Genomic DNA, 21,817 nt, shown 5'->3' with positions numbered 1-21,817 from the left:
GATTATTAGGTGACTAACTCCTGGTTAACTAGGGGCAATAATTACTACAGAGGTTTCTTTTTTACTCTCCTTTTAAAAGGAGGCATTAGTCTGCCTGGTGCCAGATGAAAAGGGTGCAGCTCAGTGGTAAATTATATGCTTTGTATGTTGGAGGTTTCTGGTTCAATCTCCAGCGTTTCTAATTGAAATTAAAAAAGTAAAATTAAAGCTTGGATAGAAGATTATGGAAAGGGGTTTGTTTTCTGGAAGCCAGAAGGAGTCACTTTTGTATGTGTAAATTTGTATGTGTTTTAGGGGCTGTATCGGCATCAGAGGAGGCGGAGTGGGGGCATGGTGTCCGCACAAAGCGGTCTCAAACTGGATTATGTGTGTTTTGCACCAAACTCCGAAGGAGCTCCTTAGTGTAAAGGAGCTCTTCCAGTTGCTGAACCGTGATTCCCAAATAGGTCCCTTTAAAGTTTAGACTACACCCCGGAGCAGATTCACAACCACCGCCCAATCTCAAAGTCACCAGCTACCATTTTGGGAGGGTGTGTCTGGAGCTTGTTGCTTTGCCTCGGGCAGCAAATAGCAATAGCAAGTACATTTCTATACCTCTTATTGGTGAACTAGCACTCCCTAAGCAATTTACATTGTGTAAGCCAATGCCTTGGACTGGCTCAAAATCAAACATATGGGAGTTATTACTGGTGAAGGAAAGCATGTGGACACATGCCAGATTGCCTACTAGAGAACAGAAGGCAATAGCAACACTTCAATTGGCTAAATTGCCCCCAAACTGTATCCCCTAGAATGGAGGAAGAGAGGTGAGGCTCTGCAATGTGAAGCCTCCGTTGCAATTTCTGCAACACAGAGCCAGGGAAATGGCCTTCCCAGCTTGGTCTTCCAGTCTTCCGGCAAAAGCATGCTGCCATCAGAGATGCCTGTTCTCTGTTTCCTTTGGATCCTTGTCAGCTCCTCTTCTAAGGCCCTTGTTTCACAAAAGGCATGTGCCATGTCTGGATTAAATATAACCCCATAATCCCTCTCTGGAAAGAAAACACACCCCTTTATCATCTTCTGTGGCAGCCGGGAAATGTGGGCCATGCCCAGTCTGCAGATTAACTGAGAGCCACTTTTCCCTCTCTTTGGCCAGAGTGAGAGGCTGAAATGAAGATGTTTTGGAAGGCAGTTGGAAAAAAGGACCCCCTGAGTGTAGCATCCCCTCTGTTTTGGTTTTGGGGAACGGGTTTACTAGGTCTGTGCATCTTTTCCAAAGTTGCAGAATAGAGAGGGATGGAAGGGATGCTCACAATTGTTCCTGAAAGTTAGTTCCCGATGGCTAGTTAGTTAGTTAGTTAGTTAGTTAGTTAGTTAAGAAAGTCAGAGAGTTGGGAAGCCTGTTCAGAAAGAAGAAGAAAGTGACAAAAACTCTGTGCAGTTTTCCCCCCATGTATTTGAACATCCTTTGTGTGTGTTGAAATAACTCTGTGCAGAAATATGCATTTCTACAGAAAATGGTAGCACTTGGAGGGCCTCTAAACCCAAGAAGTCACACTCTCTCAGCCTCGGGAGAAGGCAATGGCCAACCTCCTCTGAACAAATCTTGCTAAGAAAACCCCATGATAGGGTTGCCATAAGTTGGAAATGACTTGAAGACACACTACAACAATGATGGTGTTGATAAAGATAAAAGGGGATTCACCTTTGCTGTTTTGTTGCTCATTTTGTTTTACAGAGTGTGGAAATATTAAGAAACTAGATATGTTTCCCTTTTACTCAGTGCTTTTGATTCTAAGGTCTATAGCATCCTCTTGTGGCAACATCTCAGACTGGAAAAATCTGCACAAGTTCTCAATTCAAAATGAGAGCCACTTTTTCAAATGTTTAGCTGCTGCTACTTCTTTCTTCGTCTTCCTTACTTTATATACTCATTCCCCCCAGTTCTGGGACTCAAGTTGGGTTAAGAAAAGTTAAAACAGATACTGCTAAAAGTACACACCATGCAGTATAATTGTAATATAATTATACTATGGATTCAGTATCCCTTACCCAGAAGTGTTTCAGATGTTGGACTTTCCCCTCGTCAACGTTGGAATATTTGTATCTTCCAAAATATGGTTGGTCTGGGAGCTTAGGAAATTGGTTTGGTATGTGGATTATGGGTAAGGGAGTCAGTCACTCAGGTTTAGAAATTGATGAATGGCAGATTGAGAGTCTGAGGCTGCATCTGCACTGCAGGATTTATGCAGTTTGACACCACTTTAAATGCCATGGCTCCGTGCTGTGGAATTCTGGGATTTGTAGTGTTGGGAGATATTTAGCCTTCTCTGTCAGAGCACACAAACCACAAATCCCAGGATTCCATAGCATGGAGCCACAGCACTTAAAGCAGTGTCAAACTGCATTGGTTCTGCACTGTGGCAGCAGCCTGAGTTCATTAAGAGAAGAACATCATTATGAAATATTTGCTTTAAATGTATTAAATTATTAATTTGTTTCGTTTCATTCAATGTCTGTGTAGTATATGCTTTTGATCTCCAGGAACTCTATATAGATGAAAATTAGGTTCAGAAATATATGGTGGTAGCAGTGAATAAAGAGGGCTGATGTCCACTGGGTTAGATGTTTCTCAGTATCTCAACACAAGAACCTTGAAGCCATATAATCTAGATGATCTCCATATTTGGTGGTTGCAGTAGTGAGACAGGAGGAGATCCTTGCATTGGGAACAATGGTGGGGATAAGGGGGGAAACCCTCAATTTTAGTAGTAGTAATGGGATTTGTGGAAGTCTTCATATATGGTGGCAGCAGAGATTTAGGCAGAACCTCACATCTGGTGGGTAGAAAAAGGTAAATGCCTTGCACCCTTCACTCTGATGCGCTAGATCTGTGTCTGGAGAAACATTTCACCATGTCAGTCCCAATTTTGCCAAGCAAAGTGGCACCATTCAGACGTGATCTGCCTTCCCAGTCTCAAGATATGCCTCTCACTTAACCTCTGCTATGTTTTTGTTTCTTGCAGGGATACTGTTTACAATGCTGGTATTTGGACCGGCCTGTGGGTTTATCTTGGGCTCTTTCTGTACCAAAATCTATGTGGATGCTGTCTTCATTGACACAAGTAAGGACACTTTTCCCTCCCTTCCTGTAGTTGAACAAGAAGTTATGTATCTTAGCTCTGCTTGATATCCAGTGTCACTTTGAAGGAGGGAAACTAATGCGCTTTGAAAGTGAATAGGAGGATGCGGCCACTTTTTGGTTTTGATAGGCAAGATAAGGGTCAAAAGCATTTGCAGGTTTCTGGATCCTGCTGGACAAAGGCTGTGTCTCCATGGGAGAAAGTCCCAGGTTCAATTCCTGGCAGGGCTGAGAAAGATGCATACCTGAAACATGAGTGAGCTCCAGTCAATAATACTGAACAATTTCCAATGGGAAGGAGGGTCTTTATCTTTGAAGAAGATAACTTAAGCTGCGTTAACTTAAAACTTCAGCTGAGTATTTAGAAATACAGTTTAGGCATCCAAATAAGTGAGACAGGGCAATGGACCAAAAGAATGTGATCATGGCAAATAGAAGAGTTCCAGACATGATATCTTTTCAGTGTCTCAGTCTCTGCAATGCTGGGACTTTGAGGAGCGAAGGAAAAATTCATTTGGGAGGTGTCAAAGCTCTTGTTTCACCCTGCCCTTGTAGTTATACCTCTGCAGACTGCAGTTGTTTTAATGCTATTTAATTTTCAACAGTATATTAGATTTTAAAAGAAAGGTCAATAGGAGCCAGACTGTGCTGGCAGTAGCTGATGACAGTATGCCCTCCATGAATGAAGCCCCAATTTGAGTTCAAACCATTGTTTCATTGCACAAACTGCTCCATCCTCTGTGTAGCCTGCAAAGTTGAGTAGTTAGTACCCACTGTCTGACATTAACTGGCGAGACTTGAAAGTTCGTTTTCATTACTTTAAATTGGGTCTGTGCAGCAAAATATATTGGATTAACTTCATATCCTGGAGCAACCAGTGGAGCTGTGGATTCCTTTGGTGCATCATAACCAATTCCTTTGGCCAGCAGGGGTAGCTATCAAGCAACCATTTCATTTCCATTGCTTTTCTCATTGCAGCTCAGGCCCTGCAGTGCGAAATGTGGATCTAATATAGACTCTTTGTATGTAATGACATCCCAGAAGTCTCCATTTGGGATGGAAAGAAAAAAAAAATGATCCCTTCAGGAGATGCAGGAATTGGCAAGCAGGTGCCATCTTGGTTATGCCAGAATCTTCCCATTAAAAGACACTGAGACATTTTGGAGAATTTGGAGGCATAATTTGAAGGCATCCCCACTTGGATCAAAGGTTTCTCCTAACTCCAGAGGGATAGCAGGGTGCTACTCAGCTAGGGTTTATTCATCTTAATCCAAGGACCAAGAGGGACTAAACCACCAAAACCAAACTAACCCAACCCCAATAAGTGTAGGGGAACCAGGTTGGCCCTAGTCTTTCTGCTTCCATTCTGCAGGCCTATCACTATGTCTTATTTTCGGGGTATGGCTTAAATGGCACGAATGCTTAGAAATCCTGCTACAGCTTATTTTATGGGTATGTCTTAATTTTGGGGAAACAGGGTACTTGCTTGTTCTCCCCAGATTGTTACTACACAACCTGTCTTGTGTCCCTTTGCAGGTAAGCTGGACATCACCCCTGATGACCCAAGGTGGATTGGCGCATGGTGGGCAGGCTTCTTGCTCTGTGGTGCCTTACTTTTCTTTTCGTCTCTCCCGATGTTTGGATTCCCACAGTCCCTGACCCGCCGGCCGGAGCTGATGGCCGAGGCTGAGCAAGCCATGCTGCCCAACCGGGATTATGAGAGGCTGCCCAAGCCCAGCAACGGGGTCCTCCCTCGGCACGCCATGGAAGGAGGAGAGGGTTCCTCCTGCCTCCAGCAGCTGAGAGGTGACACACTTCCCTCATAGCCCACATGCGACTTCCGTGGAAGCCGACAGGTTAATGACTGGTTAGATTCCTCCCGTGACCCACAGGCTGCCTTGATACCTTACTTTCCAGAGTAGCTTAAAGATCTGAGGATATTTAGCTTGGGGGATTCTTATATATATTTTGTGCCAGCATGTCAGAGGAAAAGCAAAGTTGAAATCTTTGGTACAAGGGGGCCTGTTTCCCTGCTTGGCTTCTGCCTTCCCATGTGCACCTGTGGCAGCCAGTGAGTTAAAATATTTGAGCATCCAAAGGAAAGGATTGTCTCTGTCACAGAGAGAAAAAGGCTGATTTTTCAGGCCCTGAACAATGCAAATCAGGCAAGGAAGGGAGGAGGGATGGAATCTGCAAAATGAGATGGAGCCAAGGCCCGCTGTGCGGTGGCTTTAGCAGCATTTCGGAGAGATGATTTTTTAAATGCTGCGAATTTCATGTTTAATTCGCAGAGGAGTTAGTCACCAGGTATTAAGGCGAGGCGAGGCGAAGTTTGCGTGTATTAATATCCCATTTCACTCAAGCCGCGTCATCTCCGGAATAATTAAAATGTTTACTGAAGTAGAAAATGCTCTCCCTGATTCATTACCTTAACAGTCACTTTGTAAGGCAATTTCTCAGTTTTTCTCCCTGATTGTATGGACGCTTGGGGTTTAGCCACGCTGCAGAATTAAGGCAGTTTGACCCCACTTTAACTGCCGTGATTTTATCGTGCCGAATCCTGGAAGTTGTAGTTTGGTGAGGCATTCATCCTCATTGGGTCAGAGATCTCTGGTGCCTCACCAAACTACAAATCCTCAAATTGAGTTACTGGATGCCTCCTTGCACAATACCTCCCCAAATTACTTGCAATTGGAGTAATTATAGCAGCATAAGCCACCAACAAGTTTCTGGCCTAGAAGGAGATTTCATCCATCTAAAGAAATGGCACATCAACATTAAGAGTGTCCACCTCACACAAAGTTTTTGCTTTTTGGTCAAACTTCCTGGCAGTTATATGCCAAAGAAGAGGTTGGAAAAGTTACTTCTGTGGAGGGCAACTCCTAATTTCCACCAGATTGAATGACTAGTGGCCATATTTGTTGCTAGAGTTTGGAAGCTATAGTCCTAAAAAGTTTTCTTCTCCCCAAGCCATGCACAGAAGAGGCGTCCATTGGTTCACCATTGGGGAGCCATCTGCAGCTCTTTTTAAAAGGAAGGCAGTTGCTATCCCTGCACATCATTTAGAAGATCTGTGAAAAGCACCAATGTGTTTTGTGCTACTAACCTACTGCTGGAAAGTGGACTTGTAATGGCTTCTTATATCCACTAGATGGTCTTATGTACCTTATAACCATGCAGATAGGGCAAGTGAGGCTGTGCAATTTTTTCCCCTAGAGGCAATATATGTACTTATTACATTTATATCTTTTCTATCCATTCATTATGCTCAATCAAAGCTTCGAAAAGTTACTTTTTGGACTTTGGCTCACAAACCCCCCTGCCTACTGGTGGATTTGGAGAATGTGTTGAGAACCAGCATGGTGTCGTGGTTTGAATGTTGGATTGTGACTCTGGAGACCAGGGTTCGATTCTCAGCTCAGCCATGAAACCCACTGGGTGATCTTGGGCAAGTCACACTTTCTCAGCCTCAGGGAACAGCAGCGGTAAACCTCATCTGAACAAATTGTGCCAAGAAAACCTTATGATAGGTTAACTTTAGGGTTACCATAAGTTTGAAATGACTTGATGGCACACAACAACAAAAACAACAGTACCAAAAGTTACTATTCCAGAATCAGCACATGAATACATTGTAGTGAGTTACATCTGTAACTCACTGCAGAGAGCTGGCTCTCCTAGTTTGGAGAATGTCTCCTCAGAGCCTGCAGTGGAGACTTTTGTGAATTTCCCTTTTCTTCTCGTTTCCACCTTCCAGTGATCCCTAAAGTCACCAAGCACCTGCTCTCCAATCCGGTGTTCACCTGCATCGTCCTTGCCGCTTGCATGGAGATAGCTGTGGTTGCCGGCTTTGCGGCCTTCCTTGGGAAATACCTGGAACAACAGTTCAATCTCACAACGTCGTCAGCCAACCAGTTGTTGGGTAAGTAACTTGAACTGAGCACCCATCCAAAGAGGGATGGGGGACTTGTGTCTTACTAGAGATAGCAGCAGATGCCTGCTGGGACTAGTGGGATGGAGGGCAGGGTCACCAGAAGTGAAGCCGACAGCATCTAGGTTGCCATCTAAACACCTAAATCAGGACGGGCAACTTTGTCGTCAGAGGACAAAGTGGTATGCAGAGTTCTCTTCCTAAAAGAGAATCCTTGACACAACCACATCCATGCCAAATAGAAATCTAAACATGGATGTTCCTGCTTGCAATGTTCTATTCTGTTTCCTCCCTCTTTCTTGTAGGCATGACAGCTATTCCCTGTGCCTGTTTGGGCATTTTCCTGGGTGGCCTCTTAGTGAAGAAGCTGAGCCTGTCTGCTCTCGGGGCCATTCGGATGGCCATGCTGGTCAACCTGGTGTCCACAGCTTGCTACGTCTCTTTCCTCTTCCTGGGCTGTGACACAGGCCCTGTGGCTGGAGTTACTGTTCCCTATGGAAACAAGTGAGTACAACCAAAGGTCTTTCCAGCTCAGGTGAGGTTTTCTGAAAGATGCTGATACTTTTCTGGATTTTTTCCAGAAAAAGCCCTGTGGCCTGAGATAGTTGGGACCTGGTTTAGCATATGTGATTAGCTTTAGAAGATACACACGCATGCATGCACACACACATAGAGGACATAAATCCAACTTGTTGCGGACAATTGTCTTAGACAGTGCTGAGTTCACTATGAAGCAGTATAGAAGTGTAAATGCGATTGCCGTTGTTATTGCTACTAAGGGCTAATTCTCTTCCTTTCCTCTTTCTCTCTTTCAGATCATCCAGCCTGGCCCCATATTCTGCCTGCAATAACAACTGTAAATGCCAAACGGATTCCTTCACTCCAGTCTGTGGGGCAGATGGGATCACATATTTATCGGCCTGCTTTGCTGGATGCACAAGCACGGTAACGCATATGCTGTGCCCTCCAACGGCCCCAACTTTCCAGGGACAGTGCCGATTAATCCTCCATCATCCCACTTTTTAAGATGCTTTTAAAACTACATAATTTCTCCTCCTCCTCCTCCCACTCTCCTCCTTCATCATCAGCTTTCTTGGCGTAAACTGGATTCAAAGTACAAAAGTAGTTTGTATTCAGTTAACTCAACAAGGCTGAGAGGAGGAGAAGGGGCAAAACCTTGCTCTTCTCAGTAGGCTCTGACAAAAGCAAACAGCTGCTGCCTCTCCTATCTTGTCTGTTCTTTCATATTAATAATATTGGCATCTTACATCTTTTATATTAATATCTGATGATACAACACGTATTACAGTGTTTGAGAATGTTCATTACAGTGTTGCAGAGTAACTCATTGTCTTGCCGGCTGCTGTGTTCATTCCTTGCAGCTGCGCTGAGAAAACTTAGGACTGATGAAAGAATAGCATCAGGAGAAAAATAAAAGAGAGCAGGGGCAAGTCTGTGTGAGATGTAATTAAGGAGAAAAGAGAATTGATTAGCTGAAACACAGAAAACACATATTTGTCAGGATCCTGATGATTAATTAGGCATGCTTAAAATCCTCCATGGAAGCACTTGGACATTTTTGTCTGATGTTCAGTTCAAGCTTTCAGAGGCTCAGTTATGTATGCAGATGCATAGCACACATAGGCCCCAGACAGACAGGGCAAAATAAAGCTGCTTTGGGTCACTTTGGAGGTATGTTGTTTAAATTATGCATGCGTACTACGAGTCCAAAAACCATGCCAAAGCCATGGTCCAGTCCTAAGGACTAGAGCGCAGCTTTGTCACAGTTTTTGAACTCTTAGTACGCATGCATCATTTAAACAGCATACTTCCAAAGTGACCCGAAGCAGCTTTATTTTGCCCTGTCTGTATGGGGCCATAGATACACATAGGCATGAGTTGTGGCGTGAGTTGTGCAGTGTCACAATGCACTAAAAGGTGGCTTCCGCAACTGCCTGATAATTCTATAAGTGGAAAGTTGCACCCCATCTCCTCAACATAAACGTAGACATAGGATCTCAGTTGTAAAATAACCCACTTGTGGTTCACATTCACGAATGAATCGGTTCAAAATGGACCCATTCCAGCTGGCCAAAGGGCTAATTTCAATAGATTCCAATCCGCATCTGGTTCACACTTGCGCAGAATCGATTTATCCAAAAAGACACGGAAAACATCAGTGTCAAAAAGACGCGGGTTAAATGGATCTAGCCCATTGCCCCTCTCTCCAAATTGCTTCAGCAAATCGATTTTCAAGTGAGAACCAGGGTCATTTGAACCCATTCAAACCTATTTGCATTCTGGTTTAAAAGGTAGTGGGAATCAGGCCCATGTTACCTTGTACTCCATACTTTCTATGTTTTGAGCGTCCCTATAGCTAGCACATTTTGTTCCTGCAGGATTACAGTGAACTGCAGCTCCATGCTCCACCTTTGGTTGCTCCCCAGTTGTGGCGGTGGCTGATTTCTTCTTGTAATGGCAAACTCTACAGGGGGCAGAAAGGGAATTTAGCTGGCACAACGTGAGAGCAAAGAGGGGCATTACAGACAGCAGAATAGCTCTCCTTTGCAAACAGCACTGAGCAAGGTGTGGGAGGGAGGCAAGAGAGAGAGCAGATGCCCTTGCAATCTCTTCTTAGCTCTTCTTCCGGAGGTTAATTTCCCTCAGATATAACACCTTCCCCAGCTACATCTCTTTCATCCTTGCTTTCCTTTCCCCTTTCATACCCCTTTCATCTTCTTTCCACACGTCTCTCTGGAGGGAGACAATGACAATCCACGCCGTTCAGCGAGTATCTCCAACTTGACAAAGAGAATAATTTCTCTTTGTTCTCCAAATCCTGATATTTGGATAGAAAGACAGCTAATTTGTGGAGATGAGGCAGAGCTGGTCGCTGAAGGATGTGCATGTAATTCCATACCAGGGTCTTTTTTAATGCTGCTGAAAAGTTTCGCTTCTATTCTCAGCTGGGAGCAGAATTGAAATGGGAGGTTGCATGTGACATTCAATAGAGCCTTGTCTTTGCTATTATTTTACTCTGTGTTGTCCACAATGCAGCGAAAGATCTGCATTTTCCAAGTCATGGGAGAGAGCAACACTTGTCTCTTTTAAAATACGTGTGTCTGTTCATCTAGTCATAGGAAGTCTTTTCTGCTTTTGTGTCTTCTTTGCATTTCTTAGGCAGTGATTAGGGATATAGAAAACACAATGCCATTGCATTTCTGCAACTCCCACCTGTATTTTTACTCCAAACTTTATCAGTTTGCAAGCCTTTTTCCATGTGGGAAGGAATGGAGAGGATGGGAAAGGGAATATATATCTCACTCTATACTGCCACAGTCCTTCGTGGTGCAAGTCCCCTTGAAGTACAATGGCTGATCCATCATTCTTTGAATGAAAGTCTTCTGGCTGGGAGATCTTGCCTCTGTGATTCTTGACTTTTGCATGAAGAAGATTGAATTTCACATGGCAATCCCCTTTGTCTCTCTTTGCTGTTCTGAGGCTCCGTAACAAGGCTGCAGAAGGCCATGCAGATCTCCTTGTTAATGAGCTCTGGCATAATGAGGAAAGAAGGGTGGGAAAAGGAGGGAACGATTCAATCAGAAAATAATTAAAATGTTTAATTTGAAAACGTTTTAGCCTAACGCACGGACAGCGTCTCACTCTTTTATCCCTGGATTCACAAGGGGCCTAAACTAAGGGCAATTGCCTTTCAGGCAGCAAGCTCTGATTGGAAAGGCTTGCAAGAGCCAAGGGGAAAAACAGAAAGGGAAGGGAAAGGCATCCCAGTGACACAGGACCAGCCATATCTTCATTGCTTCATTTGCTTTGGGGACCAAATGGTACTGCAAGGGTGGCCAAATGGCAGCTTGCTAGCCACATGTGGCTCCTGGATTCGGATTTATGACCCTAAGGCCTGTTTCCCTAAACCTCCCAATCCCTGCATTTTTTTAAAGTGCAAATTTCCAGGCACTTTTAACTTCATCAATGTGAAAACTTGCAAAAATTAATCACATCCTAGCCCCTAAAATCATCCTAGAACTGTACACTATGCCCAAATACTTCAATTTTCCTCTGCAGTTCCTCTCAAAATGGTGGCAGGAAGTGATACAATATGACTTTTGCCACCATTTTGAGAGGGACTGCAGAGGAAATAGAGTTGTTTTGGGTTTGCTGTGGGTCTGGGGAGAAAAAGTGGCCCCTTGCTCCCATGCTTCTGCTCATCCATGCACCACAAGAAGGGGAGAATTGGAAGAGGAACATTTTCCTGCCTTTTGTGCCTCTTTGCTTGCTTGCTTGCTTGTTTCAGCTGTAAAAGTCCAGCATTTTGGTAATGGAGTTGAAGTGTGCCAGCATGGGGAGCAGAACCATTTTTCTGCAGAAACACAGAACATGATCTGAATTTATTTTTCCTTAAACAAACTTGTTTCTAGCCTTCACAGTTTTTCCTTCAAGATCTTTGCAGCTATATTTCAAACATAATGATATTCTTCCTGAAGTTCACTCCAGCCCTAAAGCAACTGTGACCACGCAATCCATTTGGAGCAGTTGGTGTTATACAGGGGTGAATGTACCATTTTTATGGGGTTTTTTGAGTCATGATGGGGTTGAAAAATGTTTCGGAAATTGGTCTAGGGCAGTGCTTCCCAACCTTTAGTCCTCCAGATGATTTGAACTTCAGCTCCCATCATTGCTGACCATTGGCAAAGTTGGCTGGGACCTCCGGGAGCTGATATCCAAAACAAATGGAGGTCCAAAGGTTGGAAACTGCTGGACTAGGGGCTTTAGGGTTGTCTCAGAACTGGTCTCAAGTCCCACATTACAGTTTGCAGAAGCCAAAGGTGTAGCTTCAGTGCCTTAGTGTCTTGCTCATCACTATGACTACAAAACAGGCTTAAGTTCTGCAGCATAACTTGTTTTCCTGAATTTTGGAGTGTGAGGATCGTCCGCCTTCTCTTCCAGAATCTCACTGGCTGCGTATGCCTGAGTTTAGTCCCTGCTGAGAATGCCACCGTCGTCCCCGGGAAGTGCCCCAGCCCCGGATGCCAAGAAGCCTTCCTGACATTCCTTTGCGTGATGTGTGTCTGCAGCATGATCGGAGCCATGGCTCAGACGCCCTCCGTCATCATTCTCATCAGGTGAGGCTTGTCTAACATAGTAGGGCAAATGTGGGGGGCGGGGGGGGGGGCTAGAAAACTGCATCAGCCCCATTGGAGATCTTGGGAGAGCTGCACACTACTGTCCCAATGCAAAATAGACAACTGCCCCTCTGCCAAGTGTACTCAAGTTTTTCCTCTTAAGGAAGATACACCCTTTGATCATTTTTGTTGGTCCTTTTCTGGACAGGCTGCTGGATTTAATTCTAATTTCCCCAACTGGGTATTATTATTATTATTATTATTATTATTATTATTATTATTTTAGTTCTTCTTAATATTTAATGATGGACATAAGGTGTGACAGTCTTCCTGCCTGTGCTCCCAAGTGCCTGCCTTGCCATGGCATGAAAGGTGCCCACGAGAAGTTAATTAGGGCCTGATCTGAAAGTGCTATGAGCCCAACTTCAGAGCAGAGTGCTGTCATTATAACTGTCTCTTATCTTCCCAATGTGAATTTGGTTCAAAAGCAAAGTCCTCTTTCATGTGCAAGGCACCTGAGTACCAAAAGCTCCAGGCTGGAGTAGTGCTATAGCACACTGTTGACCCGAAACCAGAAGACTGGTTTCTATCATCTCTCTATGCCAGCCTGTCTTCCTTGTGAGTTTTCAAGCCTGTTTTCCCCATAAAAACACCATCAGCCCAAACTGTCTTCTCTCTTCAGAGCTGAAATGTAAGGAATACTTGCATATATATATATTTGTCCTTAAACAGAAAGGTGTCTTGACACCTCATTAAGATGATGCGCAACTACCATAAGATTTTTCACATAGTGGGGCTTGTTTGTGCCTTAAACTTTCATATATTGTTTTGCAAAAAGACCCAAATTTTTTTGGACAGAAAACAGTGACCAAGATCCTGCCTTGGGGTTTGTTGTCTGGGACAACATGGTGCATGGTGGTGGTGGTGGGGGGTGTCGCACAAGTTGTACTTCCCAATGTGGTGCACGGAGGACCACGTGCATTTTTTCTGGGAACCCCAAAATAGGATGGACTGTCTACAAATGCCATGTTCTCCTTCAAAACCATTGGGATTTTGATGAGAGCAGAGGACTTGTAGCAGTGGAGACCTGGTGGGACTGCACCATTAGCCAGTGAGAGATTGATCTCAAAGGGCTGCTGTTCTTTCTGGTATATATCAGAGTTTAGCAAAGTAGCCATTTTGGAATGCAATGTCCAGAATTCACTGGCCAGCATGGACTAGAACATTTAACACTCTCCAGCCAAACATGAAGCTTAAGTGATGGTTTCCAAGGGTCACGATTTACCAATGAGTGATGGGGATGTTCCTTTTGCAAGATTAGTCAGTAGCAGCTATCAGGCCGCTGCAGCTGTAGCACTGTCTCAGACCCAAAGGCAGTTGGAAGTGGAGTGGGAAGGAAGGAAGCCTGTTCAAGATCTTATTCTCTGGTGAGAGAAGCATGTCATCCCTGTTGACAGCGAGGCATAGTGGGGAAGTGGGCTGTTAAAGCAGCCGGGAGACAAGATATAATTTTTTCCCCATGCTTGAATGTCTCTCCTGTACAGAACAGTGAGCCCAGAGCTAAAGTCTTATGCGTTGGGAGTGCTCTTCCTCCTCCTCCGATTGCTAGGTAAGTGAATCCAAAGACCTCTGTGTCTCTCTGCTAGCGTCTGCACATTAAACATGAATCCATTGGGATGGCAGAATCCATTCTCCTGGTTATCAGGACTCAGGCCCAAGGCAGGTCTTGAGCTGATGGCTGAGTGAGGTTGAATGCACATATTGCTCACATATTACTGATAAGGTACAAAGAAGGGGCTCCTTTGCAGAAAATGTTGTTTTCTATGCAAATTTTGTGCAAAATCCCACATGTCAGAGATCCCATTAGTCCAGCATTCTCCTCACTGGGATTTCCTGTCACTCATGAAACACACTGATTTTCAGTGGCTGAATATTTTTCATATTTCCATTAGTGTTCCCAAGCAGAGAATGCTGTTACTCAAAAAATTACAAATCCCTGGATTCCACAGCATGGAACCAAGGTATTTAAGGAGCTATCAGTGCTATCCCTGTGTAGTGTGGAAACACCTTTGAATTTGTGAAGTTGAAGCATCCATAGATTTTTGTGGGTTATTCGGGCTATGTGGCCATGTTCTAGAAGAATTCATTCCTGACATTTTGCCAGCATCTGTGGCTGGCATCTTCCAGCAGATGTCCAGAAATTGCCAGCCAGAGTGGTTTCCAGAAGATGCCAGCCACAGATGCTGGCGAAACGTCAGGAATAAACTCTTCTAGAACAGGGCTACATAGCCTGAAAATCCCACAAGAAACCTTTGAGTTTATCTAGCCTTTGGTTTAATCAATCACAGCTCTTTTTAAGTTCATACAAACCCAAGCAGAAATCCCCTCTCCCCAAGCTGGTTAAAATATATGCGGGCGCACTATATGCAGCTTTTAGCTTACGCTGAAGTCATGCAGCAAATAAATGAATGGCATGCGCGCCCTGCCGTGCCATGAGCACAAGCCCCATTATATTTAATGGGGCTCAAGAATGCACACTTTTTGCCTTACACAGGGAGGTCTGGAACGGATCCCTTGTGCAACATAAGGGCTCACTGTATCTCTATTTTCTCCTTCATAGGTTTTATCCCACCTCCTCTCATCTTTGGAGCAGGGATTGACTCTACCTGCCTGTTCTGGAGCACATTCTGTGGAGAGCAAGGAGCATGTGCATTGTACGACAACGTAGTCTACAGGTACTTGTATGTGAGCATTGCTATCACCTTGAAATCACTTGCCTTCATCTTGTACACCACCACCTGGCAGTGCTTAAGGAAGAACTATAAGAAATATATCAAGAATCACGAAGGTGGTCTCAGCACCAGCGAGTTCTTTGCCTCCACGCTGACCCTGGACAACTTGGGACGGGACCCCATTGGCTCCAATCCTTCTCATAGGACAAAATTTATCTACAACCTGGAAGACCACGAATGGTGCGAAAACATGGAGTCTGTTTTGTAGGGACGGCCGAGGGTGGATCGCTAACCCAAAGGTTCTTTTTAAAAGCTAAAAGAGTATATGAAAAAAAAATGTAATATATAATATACATGGACATTTGGGAAAGTGCAAAGCAAAATGGTGGATGCTGCTGCTGCTTCTCTGAAACGACCATAATGTTCCAGAATATTTCTCTGCATTGTTAGAGATGAAGGGGAAACCTTTGTCCTTTGGTCAAGAGCAGATCTAGCAAGATTGGGAAGAACTAGATCATTAAAAAAAAAAACAACCTGGCATGAGAAATAGAGATCCAGAGTCGTACATCAGTGTGCCGGATGTGTTGGCCGGTGACACCAATGTGCCAGCAGCTTGAGATCCAGCCTGGAATTAGAGAATGGAGCAGCTGTCTCTCCTTGAATATAAAGGTAAAACAAACCAACAAGGAAACCTAAATGCAGAGAGAAGGAGCAGAAGGAAGCCACAAAGTGGTTTCTGAAACAAGTGCCCTTTCAAACCATTGGGGGTGACCTTTGCAATACGAGCTAAAAGGATATAAATATGGGTGCTACTCAGTCCCAAGGTTTCTTCAGTATCTCTTTTTCCTCCCTCTGTCCTCTCCATCATATCAAAGGGGTAACCATGTTGGAACTCCTCAGCCAATTCAACCTCATCATCACCAGCTCCAATGCCAGAAGATGCACCATCGCATCACGCCACCGCTCTTACAACACCAGCATCATTGAATTAACATGTTATCAATCCCATTTTGGTATGGGAATTTGGGAGTGGGGTTTCCCTGGCTGTGCCAGGAAATGGGGAGGGGGGCATTGGATGACGCTTACATTGACCAATCTCTAACCTTTTGAAATTCTGTAGGGATGAAGCTAGTCTAAGGATGAAGAGAGACGTAGCATTACAGGTGTGGTTGAACCATAAGACTTCCTAACCAATGTACATTTTTCTAGACTGGGGTTTGCTTTGGGAAGAAAGCATAGGTTTTCAGCGCAGTTTGTTTGGACCATGAAAAGGTCGGGCAGGTGTGTGCGAAGGGGCACCTATCACCTAAAGCAAACATTCAACCTTTTATTACATATTGATGGCTTTTTAAAAATTGCTTGGGTGAGGCCATACAGTGATGAATGGATATATGTGCCACTCTCTTTTCTTTAATACTCCTGAAGGGGGGTAAGAGCAGCATATCACTTTGGCATGGGAAGCATCTCATTGATCCAACATTCCAGATTATGGTGACATTTGGCACGGCAGAGACAAAATGCCCAACACCATTTCATTGCCCTCTTCATGGGCGGCCAAAAAGGGAGCCATTTTGGGGTGGGCAGTGACATCCAAACTATTTTTTTGGAGGGTGGTGGGGCTTGCCTTTACTAAAATGTATGCTGGCTTTCTCCTTTTAAGACTTTGCAAAAGCTGTCCCCCAACATAAAAGCAGAATGCTTTCCATAGGGAGGAATTCCAGGGAAGAATTCTGACTAGCCGTGATGGGATAATGGAAGACATCTGGTTTTATACCTTGCAGTCTTTCTTGCATTGACACAGAGTGAGATGCACAACACACACATTTACATTTAACCATCGGTTAACCATTAATTCATTGATGGGGTACTATAAGCAGTTTTACTCCCACATGCTATTCCTTTCCAATACAGTTACTGTTTCCTCAAAGGTAGATGCTTCTTCCACTTTATCCGCAATAGAGGAACATCTGGGTTTATGGGAGGTATTGTAGTCAAAGTGCTGGAGAAGGGAAAGGTCATATGAGAGTGGTTTGATTTGTGCAAAGGTGTATTTGACTACAGTTGTAGGGCAAAATAGATCTATGATCTTAGAATCCATGTGTGGTGCAAAAGCATAGATCTTGGTGCTCTTGGTTAGTCCCAACTAGAGAATACATAGAATCAATGGCTGAATGGAGAATGAACATGAAGGTGAATCCCATTGATTCAAGGGGTTTGCTGGAGTTGGGACTAAAAGCAGGACATGAAAGTAGATTGCAAACTGAGCATTTTTTTAAAAAAAGATATAGATGAAAAATGTAATATAATGTAAAATATATAATATATATAATATGGCCACGTGTGCCCCGGGGGCCTTTTTTGTGGTCCTTAGGACCCTATTTCTCTTGAATATTTCTGGAAAAAATGCAAAAAAGTGCAGAAGGAATTGCACCAAAATGTCTCAAAATGATCCCTAGAGCGTGGATTTCCACCAGGTTTTCAGGGGAGCTGGACCAGTTTAGACCCCGGAGAAGCCTTTTTATTCATAAGTGATTTATGTTCACATCCTATTGTTTTAAAAAAGGACTTTCTGGGTCCTAAATTGGACCATAAAAGTCCAAAAAAGATGATGAAAATGCCCCCTATGCTCCCTAAAAGATGTTTGGGGGACATTCCCCCCTTTTTGTGGGCAGAGGTGGGGGCAGGGGGGGCAGGTCTATTTCTTAGCCTTCCACAGTTGCCCACCCCTGATATATAAGGATATTTGGGAAAGTAAAAGCCAAATGTTGGCCGCTGCAAAATACCCATGTACCTATTGCCGGACAACAGTACACCTCCATTCGTTTCTCAAAAGCAGAGCATGCAAGATCGAGGAAAACTGGGATTATTCTGTGCTGTAGTCAGAGATATCTGCAAGGCATTACATTTGCAAAGTCTCATGGAGGAGAATTAATGGGACACACACAAGTATATAGATAGATATATATTTGCTATAAGCCAAATATTGGTATAGAGATATAAAACTGAAAGGAGTGGATTGGTCCTGGGCAGGTTATTTTGTTTTTATTTCTCTTGATGCTTATTATTATTATTCTCTTCTCAAGTGCTTGGAAACTAAATGAATTAAATGTGATATTTTAAAAAGGCATCGCAAAGGTTGTGACCTATGCAACGAGGCTGCGTAAAGAAAACAGGTTGAGTTAAAAGAATGAACGGATTGTGTCATATTTTACACAGTGGTTTTGTACACTTGCCTGGCATACTATGCCTTGGTCTAGTAGGGTGGCTGGGAGTTGTATGTATATGGGTTTCAGGCTATAGATCCAATCCTGTTCATGTTGCTGTGCATTCCGGGTTCCATATATGTTTTTCTTCAATGGCAATTCCTCTTCATGTCCTATCAGGACCTGGTTTTGAAAGGTCCTCCAAATGGCAGGTCTGAAGACCTTTGGTCAACAACAACAACAACAACAAAGGGGTAAACCCCAAAATGCTAGTTTAATGGGGTGTCTCAATGTCCTCAGAAATCTTTTCTCATTGAGGATAAAGAAGCTGGTGGGTATTCTTTCTACCCCAAGCAGTGGGAGGGCTATCATTTTCCATACAGAGGAAAATATCCCAAGGTTTGCATCAAACATGATTTGACTTGGGACTTGAAGTGGGGATGCTTCAGCAAATGATGTCCCCTTGGTTTGCTTGGAGGAGATGGAGTACCTCTCTGCCTCTGGGTTTGTTACATTTAATAGGCAAGTCTTGGCTTGGAGTGGTGCTCTTGAGGGGCTGGGGACCAGGGATTGAGGGACATCATACATATACATATATACATATGATATACATATGTATATCATACATATCTTCTTTCTCCTCTTTCTGGCCATGGACTGTATTTTTTATGCTGAAATTACCATCCACATAGTATATTGCAGATGGTAATAGCTGTACTTGCCTCTCTAAGCCAATTAATTAAGTGAAAGCATGAGTTTGCATCACTGATTGATGCTTATGAGCCTTTGAAATTTCCCTGTACATTTCCCCCTCATTTTGAAAAAGAACCCAATGCTTACATGTTTAAAAGTCCTTTTCTTTTTCTCTTACTTTCAATCTGGCCTGAATACAATGCTCAGTCCCAAGGAGGGTAAACCCACTGAATCAATGAAACTCATAGAATTATTGGTTTAACAAGAGGCTGTATATACAGCCCTGAAGGGGTGGCATGCAACCACTCCTTCTTCAGCCAGATTGGGGCTGTGGCAACCTCATGCCACAGCCTCGATCCAGCCTCTGGAGGGTGCAAAAAGGCGCTGCAAAAAGCAGCTCCTTTTTGCACCCTCCAAAGGGCACCATAGTTGCAGCGGCGAGGCTGTACGGTGCCCTTTTGGTGCTGCATCATTTGGATGCAGTACCAGAGGTGCGTCATGATGCCGCGTGCCATCTGGAGAGGCGCATGGCTTTAGGGCACCCTGGGTGGAGTTGGGCATGTGTCATCAAGACGCTGCATCCCAACTCTGCCCCTAGACTAGCCCCTAAGTTCCCATTGATTTGGTGGCCCTAACTCTAGTTGGAACTACCACTGGTCTTAGGCCAATCTTTCTCTGAGTGTTTCCTGTTGGCTCATATCCACATAGATTACAAAAAGACAGAGGCACAGTGCAAAAATGCCTAGGAGAGGAGGTGCAACAGGCCAGATTGCTCCAGTAAAACTCCAGAGAGAAATCTATGCACCCATCCCACTCTTGAAGTCTACTATATGGGCTCTTCTTTGTCCCACCTTTCAGGACAATAAACTGAATGCAGGAGGCATGGTCTTCTCTGCTGTGGTGCCCAATTATGAAATACCCGCCCTGCCTTAGAGTCCTGACTAATGCCAAGGTTGCTGTCATTCTGGTGCCAAGTAAAAACCAATGTGAGATTCTCTACCCCACAGCCTACATTTTGAGACTTTATGAACCCATAGCTCCAATGCAGAAATGCAATGAAACCTTGTTTGTGAATGGTGAAGATGCACAACCGGCCACTGGAAAGAGTGTTCTGAATAAATCCCAGATTACAGATTGGATTTGAAAATTGTATCATTTTTGGAACTTTTTTCATTGGAAGAAAAACTGCTAAAATTACTCATTGATTCCATCATCCCAAATGGGAACATCCATGCCTGATCTCAAGAAGAATATTATATCCTACTGTTGCTTTAGGTCTCTTCCACCACTTTCACCTTAATTACATCCCTGGATCAGTTTGTGCCAACAAACCATCTCATGCCTGTTTTACATTTTTGTGACAACTCTGAATTAGAGCCACAAGTCATTTCTTCTCAGTCTTATTCATACATGGACAGATGTGGGGAAGGAGGGAGCTCATCCATTCTAGTTACATAATATTATCTGGAAAGAAGAAAATGGTTTATCCCTGCCTTGCCTTTGCTGAAGGTCTGGGTTGGGTTGTCTGAAAATTTGTTCATCCCCTCACTTTCTTTGCATGGACAACACAGAAAGCTGAACATCATGTACCAGAAAAATCTTTCCAAGAAATGGAAGCAAATACAAAGACCTAGAGCCTTGGTTTGCATTTTCTCAAGGCGTGTTTCTTGAGGTGCACAAAATCGGGATCCTGTCGGTTTCCAAAACACTTGTGCACAGTTGACAGTAGTCTTTTCAGCCATAGGTCTTCATACCTATAGTTTTCTTAACAAATACATTCAGAGGAGGTTTGCTGTTGCCATTGTGTAGCTTGCCCTAGGTCACCCAGTGGATGGTCATGGCTGAGCAGGGATTTGAACCCAGAGTTTTAGTCCAACACTCAAACCACTGCACCACAACGGCTCTCCTAGACACTGGTCCAGCCACTGTATTGTTGTATGTGTGTTTGTGTATGTGTGTTTTTTTAAGGAAATATGAAAAACATATCCAGTATACTCATTTCTGTCCCAATCATGCCTTGTGCTGGAAAAATCCATGCGTCATCCTGAGATGGCCATAAGCAATAAGAAATGTTATCAGGTACAAGTGAGTACCTTTGAGCAAATAATTGACCAGAATGGTTATATCCATAACTTCCCCTAGGAGTTTTTCATAGCTGCTTATCAGAGAACAAGACATTATTTCTTTAGCCTCCCCCCCCCCCTCCCCAAGTGTTGTGACAAATGGAAACCCAACAAAATTGAAAACCCAAATAGACCTCAAAGTGGTTTTTTAAAATAAATAATCCAATGCATTAAGAAATATTATCTATTAATTCAGCACAGTTCTAGAACATTTCGGTGTAATAATGCTTGAAATAAGTCTAAAGCAGTCACACAAATGCCTGTTATAAATGTTTCTAGGAAACCAATGAGGTAAATCCAAATTGTGGCCAGAATGAGTTACGAATGAGGAACGGCAGTAGTTACATAACTACATAGTGACTCCTGGCCTCTCTCACACATATACCCAACCTCTGCCAATTGGACATTTTTGTCCAGTGTGGAAAGTCTGAATTCATTTCAAGGCTGCGGAATAGATGCTGCCTTTGGAAATGCAGATGCCCATGCGCACTCGGTTGTCAGTGTAGTTGCATAATGTCACTATTGGATGGACGACTGCACTCCCTTGCCAAAAATCTAATTATTCCCTCAAAATGCTCCCAGATGTCTTCTGGGGGCATGCAGGACATTTTGGCCTCCCTGGGCCATTTTAGACCCTGGAGAGACTATGGCCTGTTACAGACAGCCAAAATAAAGCTGCTTCGAGTCACAGTGGAGGTATGGTGTTTCAATGATGCATGTGTCCTAAGAGTCCAGAAGTCGCACCAAAGCCATGTTCCAGCCCTAAGGACTGGAGCGTGGCTTTGGTGTGGCTTCTGGACTCTTAGGACGCATGCATCATTGAAACACCATACCGCCACAGTGACTCGAAGCAGCTTTATTTTGGCTGTCTGTAAC

The 21,817-nt window shown here is 43.8% G+C and overlaps 1 protein-coding gene across 1 annotated transcript in view; it reads left to right on the top strand.

Moving 5' to 3' along the window:
• The window catches only part of LOC149307458 (solute carrier organic anion transporter family member 3A1-like), a 55,505-nt gene extending 37,395 nt beyond the window's left edge, over positions 1–18,110 (top strand). The window contains exons 3-10 of the mRNA XM_089538317.1: positions 3,006–3,104; positions 4,658–4,927; positions 6,879–7,043; positions 7,358–7,556; positions 7,868–7,997; positions 12,015–12,190; positions 13,735–13,799; positions 14,811–18,110. Coding sequence (XP_089394443.1) covers positions 3,006–3,104; positions 4,658–4,927; positions 6,879–7,043; positions 7,358–7,556; positions 7,868–7,997; positions 12,015–12,190; positions 13,735–13,799; positions 14,811–15,190 — 1,484 coding nt within the window. The 3' untranslated portion in view covers positions 15,191–18,110. The remainder of the gene's footprint in view (positions 1–3,005; positions 3,105–4,657; positions 4,928–6,878; positions 7,044–7,357; positions 7,557–7,867; positions 7,998–12,014; positions 12,191–13,734; positions 13,800–14,810) is intronic.
• The last annotated feature ends 3,707 nt before the right edge of the window (positions 18,111–21,817 follow it).

This window comes from Sceloporus occidentalis, unplaced genomic scaffold (assembly GCF_023333645.1).
Source record: "Sceloporus occidentalis isolate IW3139 unplaced genomic scaffold, rSceOcc1.0.p SCAF_9, whole genome shotgun sequence".
In the NCBI taxonomy this organism is placed as follows: domain Eukaryota; kingdom Metazoa; phylum Chordata; class Lepidosauria; order Squamata; family Phrynosomatidae; genus Sceloporus; species Sceloporus occidentalis.
This window is presented reverse-complemented; position numbering and strand designations above follow the sequence as displayed.